General features: G+C 36.8%; 1 protein-coding gene across 6 annotated transcripts in view; it reads right to left on the reverse strand.

Moving 5' to 3' along the window:
* The window catches only part of HEATR5A (HEAT repeat containing 5A), a 72,175-nt gene that overhangs the window by 14,397 nt on the left and 45,339 nt on the right, over nt 1-12,439 (reverse strand). For 4 of the 6 annotated variants that reach the window (XM_068398698.1, XM_068398694.1, XM_068398695.1 and 1 more), the window contains 8 exons: nt 12,151-12,320; nt 8,484-8,510; nt 6,451-6,589; nt 5,152-5,331; nt 4,054-4,293; nt 3,188-3,369; nt 1,361-1,429; nt 760-939 (listed from right to left, as the gene is read on the reverse strand). In XM_068398698.1, coding sequence (XP_068254799.1) covers nt 760-939; nt 1,361-1,429; nt 3,188-3,369; nt 4,054-4,293; nt 5,152-5,331; nt 6,451-6,589; nt 8,484-8,510; nt 12,151-12,320 — 1,187 coding nt within the window. The remainder of the gene's footprint in view (nt 1-759; nt 940-1,360; nt 1,430-3,187; nt 3,370-4,053; nt 4,294-5,151; nt 5,332-6,450; nt 6,590-8,483; nt 8,511-12,150; nt 12,321-12,439) is intronic. The other 2 variants (XM_068398697.1, XM_068398696.1) reach the window with 2 other exon arrangements.

Genomic DNA, 12,439 nt, shown 5'->3' on the forward strand with positions numbered 1-12,439 from the left:
TCCAATGGCTTTCCTATTTTGCCAATATCCTTTCTCAAGTATGGACACTAGAGGCTGGTATGTTTTTCTACACATGCTCACATAAAAACTATCTATTGCCTGCTTTCTCATTCAAATTAGCTCCCTGGTTATACATAGAAATATCATATTAATTATATAACATGCTCATATTTAGCTGGTTGTCAACCTCGGTCAGTATCCAAGGTCACTATCAGTGCTTTCTAAGACACATCTTCTAGAGATTACGTACATTGTTCAAATTTTTGATTTTGAAATATCTAACCTTGCATTTACATGTATTAAAACAGGCATTCATGTGAGCTGACTTTAAAGCAGTTAGCCAATGCAGTACTGAACTGACATTGTTAACTTACAAGAACTATCTGCAAGAAATTAAATGCCAATAGACAACAAGAAAAATGACATCTATTTAAAATGATATGTTCAGTGGACCATCACCATAGCCATTTATACCACGCCAATTTAAAATTGATATTGAAATATTAGAACATGTTAAGAAATTAATATTTCTTAAGTACCAGACATACTTCTTAATGCATAGTATAATACAGTTTAACTGGCAGGGATTTTGTCACGTTTACAAAGTTCATGTACTGTTTAGAGGTATCAAAGCAGAGCAAAGGACCAGCAACCTCCATTTAATGAAGCATGTAAGAAATTCCTGAAACCATTCTGTCTGAAAGGATCTAACTCACCTACCAGATATCAAGACTATCATTACAGAGCTGTTACACTAACCTCTGCCCAAGCCTTAAGCACAGCCAGTATCTCCATAGTTGAGGTGCTTTCATTATATTGTTGACTTTGTGCTTCTTTCCCAGCCTGCACTTTGACCAAAGAGGATACAAGCAACTGGTGAACCCGTCGAAGGTCATTAAGATCACTTACTACACCACTTGCTATCCAGGCACTGCATACCTAGCGTTGTAAAACAGAAATAATGAGAAACAAGAGCCAAACACCACCGGATACTCTTTTTTCCATCTGTAAAATTATGAAAACCAGATTTAATTTGTATTGAGATACAGTTACTCTTGGATAATAATCAATGTTAAATGACATTAAGGTTTAGTATACATAAGTAATGAAAGCCGAAAACATTAGAGGGATGTCATAAATAACAGCCAAAGTATCAGCTGCTACAAAGTTTCTCAAAACATTTTACAGTGCATAAAATCTTTGAGTTGTTACAATATAGAGGTAACATGGGTGACATGATTTCATGTGCATTGAGGATTTGAGACTAGATGACTTATTTCCTTTTACTCGTGTGGTGCATCAAGCAAAAAGAAAATTTCAGAGGGTCTATTACCTAAGACTTCGGACTTTCAATACTTGCCTGACATGCTTTTGCTGTGACATCAGGAGGCGTTTCGGGAGCAAAGGCAGGCCTAAGTGCTGCTCCAACCTAAAGAGAAGTTATACAACATTTAATACATAGTGAACAATTAACTAAATAATTACTTTTCATAAGCAGGCTTTGTTGCAGTTTTGCTCTATAAAGCATAGTTTCCTTTTCATTTTTCCACAGCCTGTTTCAGTGAGGTTAAAGAGCAGGGAGACAGTTGCAGTCATACTTTTATTGTTTTGTTTTGCTTACACTGAAGACAAGGTTCTCTTTGAGAGAGGTCTTCAAAGTTTATTCTATTTTTTGCACAGTCTAAAACTGAAACAGAAACCTCTTCCTTCCTGAACTCTTGACTTGATGAGTAGCCCTCAGAAGAAAAAACAATGTTCCAAACCATGAAAGACTTGCAAGACAACTAATGAGTGACATTTCCTTACTCAGAAAGAATACAGATTTAAGCAAACAGCTGAAGCTGGTCAACTTTGCAACATGAAAGAAGGGGAGAGCACAAACCCCATTCACCTAATAAAGAACACACAAACATACACTTACCAGATTGCTGAGATTTTACCTACTCTCACTGCTGAAAGCTATTTCACTAAAGGCTAATGAAAACTTCCCTTGCTGCTTTAGACGATATCTGAAAACTCAGACTTAAGTCTGATGCTCTTTGGGATGAGAGTACAGAGTGTAGTACAAGTACTACAAAAACAAGTTTGTGAAAATAAGTGAAAAGGAGTTGTTTTTAATGACAATTAATGACAGTTTCTTAAGACCCCCCTAAAGCTCAGACTTCATTTAAGGAATTTCTGAACAAGATTTCAGGAAACCATTACTTCAGTCTGGCAAATCTATATCCATCTATTTCTGGTTATTGTTATGCAAAACAAATTGACAAGACCACGACTAGATATTTAACTGCTTCACATCTCTTCAACTTCTATGAAACAGTTGATGAGAAGATCTATGCATAGTATTAGCAGAAACATTTCAAGGGTAGTGAATGTTAAAAGGAGAATTATTAACTCTACTTGTGACCCGCTTGATTGTTTTGGACAACCAGGACAGATGGTGTATTTTTTTCCCTTGGTAGTTCTAGATTAGATCAAGGCACTTCTCCTTTCCCACAAAGGAGTACCAGTAGAATAGAATTCTAATGGCAAAAACAAGATCAAAGTGGGTTAGGATGTCTTGAGTATCAGGATCTCTCAATTTCTATGAGAGAAAGTGATGTGACTTATTCAATGCCTACTAGAAATGGAAGAATGGGAGCCAGATGAAGCTCAACACAGCTGCCTGTCACATTTAACACAAGTGCAGTCTGGAATGCAAAATGATCAGGACATCTTTTCTGTAAGTCTCGACCAAGACTTAACTGAAATAGACCTTGTGAATACAATCCATGCTTTTACCCCCTCTAGCTTATTTATTGACCAAGATCTCCTAGTGTGGTCTCTGGGGTGCCAAGGTTACTTACTTCTAAGCAGAGTTTTAAATGATAGTTGTTCCTAATATTTCTTGCAATAATTTCACACTTTGAAACCAATGCTTTCCAAAAAAACCCCCAATGTTCTATATTCTTTTTGCTGTATTCAAACAGGGAAGAGGGAAAAATGCTGAAACTTGAAATCTTTGGGACTAAAACGTCATATGCCAAATGAAAAGATGCTAAGGAAGCTAAGTCTGAAGAAATTAATAATAGTTTCAGTAACAAACTAACTGAAACCCAACTCTAGCACTACGCACTGCAAAAAGCAAATTTCTTTTAGTGATTAATTGTAACTCTAAACTTCCTAAGTTATTAGCAATGGTGCTTACATTGGCTTGATATTGCTCCAGAATTACATGACCTGGAAACTCTGGTTCTGGAACAGCTGCAAACTTCCGAACAATAATTAGCAATGTTTGAAGCCCAGAAAGACGAAGTTGATCACTGTGATCTGTGGCAGCCATAAAAGCCATACGGATCAAGTCAGCTAAATGCAATACCAAAAAGTCATCTGAAGAGAAAACAGAAATTAAAAAAAAATAGTTTTATTAAATTACATTGTCAAAATGTATATTTCACATTTTACCTTACCACATATCAAGGATTCACTTAAGGCAGCTTACACATACCACAATCTTACCTGGACATCTTACGTTAGCTCATGTAGGCTCCTTTCCATTTGAATGTAAACAAAAGTACGTAGAATAAAGCATAAATATCTTTATGTATAAGGCCGACTTTCTAAAAAAAGTTTTGAGGAAACACACCTCCAGATAAACATAGAGACATACTGAAAATTGGCACTGTGTTTCTACTGGCAATTATGCAAATTATGGAAAGGAAAAAAGTAGAGTTTTTTAGTCATACTCCCAGATACCAAACTGTGATGTTGTAGGCTGATGCCAGCTATCACTTCTGATTGTCAATGCTTATGCAGTAACAATGGCTTCATACGCATACGCCATGGTACTATAACCAGGAAAGTGAGTGTAAATGCTGCAGTGAGATGCCAATATTTTGGCAAATAAAAAGTGCCCTACACCTTAATAAATATAGGCTACTAATCAGAGAAATTAAAGGTTTCAGCGATTAAAACCAACAAATTTAGGATGAATTTCATTAAGATGCAAACAGCTAACATTTATTTTAAGCATACTTTGCATTCTGTGAAATTCTTTCAGTGCTTAACACATACCTCTTGAATCACGTTGTTTTCTTTCCTGAGCCAAAGTTATGTCAAAATGTGCACTGCCTGCATTTTCACACTGGCTTATAATTTTACAAACACACTCTGCAGCAAAAACTCTGGTAGACCATCGTGGATTACTGAAAGGATGGAACCTCTCATCGCTGTCAGACGTTAATACAGATGCATCATCCACTTTGGCAGTTTCCTCATCTTGAGTGGTATCTACTGAAGCTACTGTATTGAAATCTGTATTTAGGACACGGGGTGGGGGGGGTGGGGGGGAGAAGAAATGTAATATTCTTTCTTACTGTTACTGAAAACTACAGGAGGACTCATAAGAAAATCTCTTCAAAGTCTATCTCTAGCCTCCAACTCACTATGACTCCCTTCAACCTTGGTGTCTTAAAAGTAAACGCTAGAATTAAAAATAAAATGTAAAAAAACTGTCCACATTTGGTTGATGTTACTTGCTGGAAGACAAGTTCAATACCACGAAAATAAATGAAGAACTGCAGTGAAAGAAGTAAAAGGAAAAAAAAAAACCCTTTTAAAACAAATGTGACATGTTAGAAGCTAGTACCTTTCCAAATCAAGAAATCTAAATCCAAGAAGTTTTCCTCCTGCACTGCAGGTAAAATAAAAGCATTCCTGCCCCCACCCCCCCGCCCCAATATTCAGCACCGTAATTAATTTTAACTGCTCAGGAGTTTCGTTATGATATAGTAGGTCTGCATCATTCCTATTATTAATAGAAGAGAGGGTCTGAATATTTTTCTTGTAGGTAATTGCACAGGACCCACAAGCTCAAATGTATTCTGCATTTCCATTTCTGATACTATAAATCAAGAAGAATATGAACAGGCAAGACATACTAAAATGTTTACAAAAAAATGTTAAATAGGGAAAAGGCAATCAGAAGGGAGAAAGTCATATTCCTTCTGAAAGAACTAGGTTAAAGGGCCCAATGTTTCAGTATGAAGGACAATGATACACTTCATAAATGTCAAACATTCAAGAAAGAAGAATACTTTCCCTCAGTGACATACTGTACTGCTGCAGGCCTTATTTTCATTGTGTTCTCAACTACAGTGCGTTAGGACTTACCAGCTGAGGCAGCAAGAACATCTTTACAAAGCTTCAGCCAAAAAGAGAGCTTTTCAACTGCCATTGAAGTAAGCATATGAGTCAGAGTCTCTTTGATATCTTGGCACAATCTTTGATCCAGTTCTTTGTCCAGCAAGCCCAGCAATGCCCCCTCCAGGCCTATTTCTCTGATGTTAACATCTGCCAAGAACAAAGTCTGTGAGCTGAATGCTGTACATCACAAAACTGCAGTAATGACCACGCTGAAGGTTGCACATAGAGTATCTTGTAACAAGTATCTAGCCCTGAAATACTTTTGAAATAATAGTATTAATTGCTTTAACACCATATCGAAATCATCATCAAAACAAACTTTGAACTTTTACAGAAACGTACTAACAACAGGAAGAAAGTTACCCCAGGGTAAAAAAAAAGGAATCCTACCCTGAATTTCACATTACCATCACCATAGCATCTGAGCTCCTGAAAAAATTATCTTTGGCCATCTGATTCTTCACACTGACTCATAAGGTAATTCTAAAACAATGTTTTAACTTGAAAGGGAAGTTAAAATTTTTCTCCTACAAAGCTCAAAAACAGACACATGGAAATAATTTGTTAAATGAATATGACCAATTTTTATTTATCCAATATTACCAATTTTAAAAATCAGCATTTTTACAAAATGGCTATAGTCTATCTTTTCTGAAAACTTCCAAATGAGCTTGAATTGAAATCCACAGTGAAATCATCTATTACCATTGTCCTCTCAGAGGAAGGCACATGAGGATGAACTAGTGATCATTCTCAGACCTTTTAGCAAAAAAACCCAAACCTTTAGGAAGCTAAAAATTCTAGGGACCCCAGCTGATCCTTACTTAACTAGTTCTCCAAAGAGGTCAACAGAAATTTTCAACAGGCTTCACACACTTTCCCTCAATGACAGATTTTTAATTTAAGACGACATTTATGTGGGAAAATAGAATTATGAATATGCATGTAAAATGCAGGACTATGAAGTAGTTACTACAACAGCTACTGGCTAGATAGGCTTAGGTTTCTCTGGAACTCCACTTGCATTTTCTCATTTAGTGACCCTTACTATCTACAGTATAGGAAAAGCAATAGGATCTTCATTTTATCACTAAGAAAGGGTTTGGATGCTTCCATAATTTGGTGCTAAATAGAGAACTGAAGCAAAAACCTTTTTGAGTTAAAGATTTCAAGGACGTGGCAAAGTTTTCATACTCATAGTAGAGTGTGTTTCAAATTCATTATCAATGTGTCAAGCTCTTTGATCTCAAAACTTCAATACATTACCTGGAGTAAAATCTTCTCTGCTCTCTTTAGCTAATGCAACAGCATATTCTGATACCTCAGCAGCTTCTCTTTGCACAAGTTGAAGTAAGCAAGCTACCACTGCACGTCTCAATAATAAGTATGAGCTACAGAGATTCACCTGAAACACGCAAGAAAAAACAGTAAGATGGCTTACAAACCTTTATAGCAATACCTCAGTGAGGCCGATATTTTCTGAACAATTGGAGTTATGACAAATCTGTGAAGTCAGTAAACATGTAATTGACGCTATTTTTGCTCAGCTTTTTTTTTTTTTAAACCCCAAATAAAATTGATTACAGGAGTTGCAAAATCTTTCAACATATCAGTACTTTTAACATTTTCTCTCCAAAGGTAACTTGTAAGACTGGTTTGAGGCTGGATCCAGCACACATCAATACCAGTAGAAAGACCCCCATCAATACCAGTAGAAAGACCCCCATCAATACCAGTAGAAAGACCCCCATCAACTTCAACAACAGCTGAATAGTGGTCTTGGTGAACAATTAACTCTATTCTTTGACTACAGGGTATATATAATGGACTTGAAAACTCAGTGCAAGAAAAAATTACTCAAATCATCCTCAGATGTAACTAGAGAAATGCCAGTGTAACCAATGTGACAGTCAATCAGGCTTTAGTAAATCTGAATTCCATGCATGAAAAGTTTATAAGAAAGGGCAAAGAGAACACTGCTGCAATGTCATCACAAAAAATATTATATACTCAGGTTACATTAAATGATGTTTTAAAGAAGGTGAGAGGAAGGATGAGAGTTACTGGTGAATGTATCACACTGAGACAAGACAGCTGTCCTGAGCAGTTTCTATCAAAGAAGTTTATAGCACCACCATATTTTAACACCACCAGGCCAGTGTTTATTTTTTATACTGAAAAATACAAGATAACCGATTCATTACTACAGGAACAAGGAAAAACACTTTAAAAACGCAAGACATATCTTCAAGTTTTTTGTTAGAGTGGAGCTTTCTGATTTTTATTTGCTTGCTCTCAATTTTAAGAACATTCTGAAGGGGATCTCAAAGACACAATGAACCAGCTGTGTGGCCAGGCAAGATGGCTACACCAATATTTATGTAGCTTCTTTTAAATTAAGGTTAGGTTATCATCAAAAAAGTTATTCTCTACAACTAAGCAATAGTGTATCCTTAGCTGTCACCACCATTAAAACAGACAGAGCTGAGTGTCTGCTGCAGGGGAACCTTGCAGTAAGGTCATTTGTCAACAACAGGTCAATATATTTTGGTCAAAATGACTAATATATATTAGTTAACATACAGTTAAAAACACAACCTAAGGACAAAAAGTAATAAGTGATACAGAATTTCAACTTCGTTACATTAACAGAACTAAGCTTTGTCTTCCAAATTTCTATGCATGCACATGAATCTACAGTAATTAAAATTACATATTTAATACACATAAAGATTTTCTCTCTGCCTGATTCTTCTTAAAGAACAGAAAACTGACTCAGTAAGTATGTTTGCAAGATACTTTAATTGAAACTTTAAAAACAAGTGAGGCTTTTAATGCAACATTTATGCAAGCAGGTTATACATTCTACTGCAAGTTGGACATGCATAAGTTGCATGCTCATTTTTAATAGGGAAAAAACAGAGGATTCAGTTCAGGCTACTGAATTATGCAAGATGCACATTGTTCATCTCTCTCATTCTCCCACATTCTAAGCAGGGGACAGGACTAAATAACAAACACAAAATGCAAGCATCACATACAAACTTAAATGAACAAACAGTTCCCTTTCTGTGCTTAACATGTTAAAAACAAAATTACGCCTCACTAAGCACATAAATGAAATGTGTCTGCCATCTGCAGAAAGTTAGGAAGGGTCTGGTTAGGATGACAATTCAAATGTCACTTGACATGCTTAAATGAAATTACATTAAAATGGTTAAACGGAAAAGATAAAGATGAAATAAGAAACACCACTGCAAACTGCAAAAGTTTAGGATTAACAAGGCACAGGGACCTACCAACACAGAATTATCCAACAAGATTTCCTGCACAAAAACAAATGACAAACCAGTCATGACAAAACCAAAATACAGATATCACAGTGATATCAATCACACAAGGAGATCATTACATGTAAATTCAGCATATATTAAAATCCAGAATCTTATCTCAAACATGCCAAAACCCTAACTTGCTTAGTTTATTTATCTTATATCTAACACTGAACACACTTAAATTGCAAGCCAGCTGCCCCTAAAATTAGTACCTAAACTACCAAGACAACAGCACAGCATAGTTATTGACACTGTATGCTTATTGTGTTTCAAAATATCTTTAATGTCTTGCAGCTGAAAACTGGTGTTCACTACATCATAAGCTTACACAGATAAGCTCTTTAGAAGTCTGTGCTCACAGAAGTCATCTTTAGAGCTAATGTTAGACATGATTAAAAGCATATGATTTCTATTCTGCTGGAGTCCAGAATTTAACTGGCAGGATAAGCATTACACTGTTAGATGCAAAGCCCTGTGAAAAAAGATCCAATTGACAAACAAGGAATACTTTCAGAAGTGGAAAAAGGGAAGCTAGATAATGACAGGCACATGTACACACACACAAAAAAAAAAAATCGAGCCAGTGAAGCTGTGTATCCATTGCCTGAGTCGTGTTTTGTTAGTACTAGCATAGTCACAAACTGAACAGTCTAAATACTTCGGGGACCTGAACCACATCATGCTCTAGGGGGTGGGAAGACAGATGGAGAAGACAGCTTGCAGCTGCATAATTGTGTTGGCATACCTAATGCTACATTTTTATAGAAAGAAGAAAAAAATTTTTTAAAAAATTAAAAAAAAAAAAAAGAAAAAAGGAAGGAGGAAGGAGACAAAAGACGAAAGAAACAAAGAAAAAGAAAAGTCTATTTCAGATTTTTAAAAAGGCAAGTTTGAAAAGACAAATTTTCTGGAAACCTTGGGGAAAAAGAGTAGAGAGGGTAGTTGGTTCAAATGTTACAAAAAAAAATTCTTTGCACATTTGTTTTCAAGATTTTATGAGTGAAAATTCATGTTTCCATGGATAAAAGGGTAAAAAGATCACTTATCTGACTACAGATTCTTTGCCTCTCCTGTTTTTCTGCCTTAAATAAAGCAAGCAGTGGTGAATATCCACCATATCTAGAGCCCAGCTTTTATACTCTACTTCCCCTTAAGACTTCAAAATGCGTTGCAAAGGACAGTCACACCTTGCTCTCCACTTGAAGAAATTTAAACTCATGGAGAATGACTTGCTGAGAGTCACCTTGCAAGGCAACAACAGAATCAAGAGCAGATTTCAGGTCCAGTTCAATAGTTTATTCTGCTTCCCTAGCAAGATGGTGATTTAGTGGGTGGAAACTATGCAGATGGATGGCGAGTTTTATAAATGCAGAAGTCTGCTTGTGCAATGATCTTCTCAGAGACCTGCAAAGCACACACTCAAACCTTCTTTATGACACTTGAGTGACGTATTGACGTCTACTGAATTGTCAGTATCAGCAACATTGGCCATAGCTCCCCCGTGAAGCTCACAATAATTTCTGGGGTAGAGGTGAACACGCACATGTGAACAGATGCACGAACACACACATTCAAGCCATGAACCACGCTTCTTCTTAATTGAGTATTTTAATTATTGTTATAAAGTTCATAAAGTACTGTATGAAGTACTTTGAGACAATTTGTAAAAACAATAAAAATCAGTAACACCATATAGACAAGACAACTTTATCACGATATTCTCTTTATTAGGAGGTACTTGCTATTAGTTAGAGAGATCATACTGTACATGGAAGCAGACTGTATATGGACTTATATATGACCCCAAATGCTAATACATCCTCTGAGCAAGACAGTGACTTACATGATTTGTTGTGATTTTATCAATGTAAGAAAAACTGTGATTTATCCAGAGAAGAGAAAATCATAGCTGGTATGTTAAAAGAAATAACACTTCAGATGAGTTCCAATTCTTCTGCAACTAGTAACACAATGTGGGGCTGAAAGAGCTTTTCCTTCAATCCTCCCACAATCATGTTTCTAGTCAAACTGAATAAAGAGAAATGGAAAGAATCTAAACTTTATACAAAATCAATATATGGTTACTATTGATATATAAGTGCCATCCAGGGGAAGATATGAATAAGAACTGTGTTAAGGTAGACAAGAGAGATTAAAAAAAACCCACCGTACTTTATTGTCTGTGGTTTTTTCTTTCTCTCTGATTTACAGGGAGACTGGACAGTCTTATTAAAAAAAAAAAAAAGAAAAAAAAAAAACCACAAAAACCACCCCCCCTCCCCAAAATCCCTAGCTAGCCCCTGAATACCCACCAAGGCTAATAACTACCAGAAAATTATTTTTGCTTTGTTCATACAACTAAGTGCTTCAGAACAGCAGCTACTGAAAGACAGAGACTTTGGGGAAAAAAAACAAACAAACAAAAAAACCCCCAGAAAACAAACAAAAATGCCCACCTCTTCGTCAAATAGGGCTGAAAAAGAGTTTTGTTTATTTTTTCCAAAGACCTAGTTTGAGGTTCTCCTCCCCCTCTACTCTACCCTGGTGAGACCTCACCTGGAGTATTCCGTTCAGTTCTGGGCTCCCCAGTTCAAGAGGGACAGAGATCTACTGGAGAGAGTCCAACGGAGGGCTATGAGGATGATTAAGGGACTGGAACACCTGCCTTATGAGGAAAGGTTGAGAGACCTGGGGCTTTTTAGTCTGGAGAAGAGAAGACTAAGAGGGGATCTGATTAATGTGTATAAATATATGAGGGCTGGGTGTCAAGAGGAAAGGGGCAACCTCTTTTCACTTGTGCCCTGCAATAGGACAAGGGGCAATGGATGCAAGCTAGAGCACAGGAAGTTCAACCTCAACATGAGGAAGAACTTCTTTACTGTAAGGGTTACAGAGCACTGGAACAGGCTCCCCAGAGAGGTTGTGGAGTCTCCTTCTCTGGAGACTTTCAAGACCCGTCTGGATGCGTTCCTGCGTAACCTGCCCTAGATTGGTCCTGCTCTGGCAGAGGGGTTGGACTCCGATCTCCAGAGGTCCCTTCCAACCCCTAACATTCTATGATTCTATTATTCTATGACTATTACTTATGTAAGTGTCAGAAATTTTTATACTGACTGCCAAGAAGTCAGTACACTGAAGCATTAGTGCTACAGAAATGACAAAATAGAGAAATCTACAATTTTTCACCATCATGAAAAAAACACCCACAAAGAAACCAATTCTCAGTAATCAGTACACACAAATTTTTTTTAATCAATCCTTCACCTAAGACATAAAGAGCAGCAGAGGAAAAATACGGGCCCACATAAAATAGCTGGTAAAAATCCAGCACGAAGTTGTAATGAATGATATATCCTGCCAGACAACTGGCCTTAATAAGAGCAGCAGAATGCACTTGCAAGTAGTTCAGAAGGCCGAGATTTCTATAGAATATGCTCATCTTGTAAAGGGGAAGCAGAAACTGTGGGAAAAACGGAAAAAGTAGAGAATACCTGCCTGTAGGAGGATATGAAACACCTCACACCTACATAATGATCAGTTTCTCAGGGTAAAGAAGCATCTGCATTTTTTAAGTGTTTCTGAACAAAACGTGTTAAAATACAAGGATATAGACCAGTAAACGTATACTCACACACAGGCAGCTTACAAGGTTGGACAAGTTGACATGTCGAGGAGCAAACATGTGAAGCTGCTGAAGGCAAGAGATGGCTTGAGCCTGAACAAGGCAGTCAGGATTATCCTGCATCACTGCACAGCCCAGAAGACAGGAAGTTCTTAAACCTGAAACTGTCGTACTGCTGCCTATATTCGAAAGAAAAAAGGTTTTTGTTTTTAAAACATCAACTTTTTTTTTCTTCCAAAACACGAAATCTATCTTTTTCCCAAGCCACCCATAACACTCATCCTCATGAAGGATTCTT

This window comes from Nyctibius grandis, chromosome 4 (genome assembly GCF_013368605.1).
Source record: "Nyctibius grandis isolate bNycGra1 chromosome 4, bNycGra1.pri, whole genome shotgun sequence".
Lineage (NCBI taxonomy): Eukaryota > Metazoa > Chordata > Aves > Nyctibiiformes > Nyctibiidae > Nyctibius > Nyctibius grandis.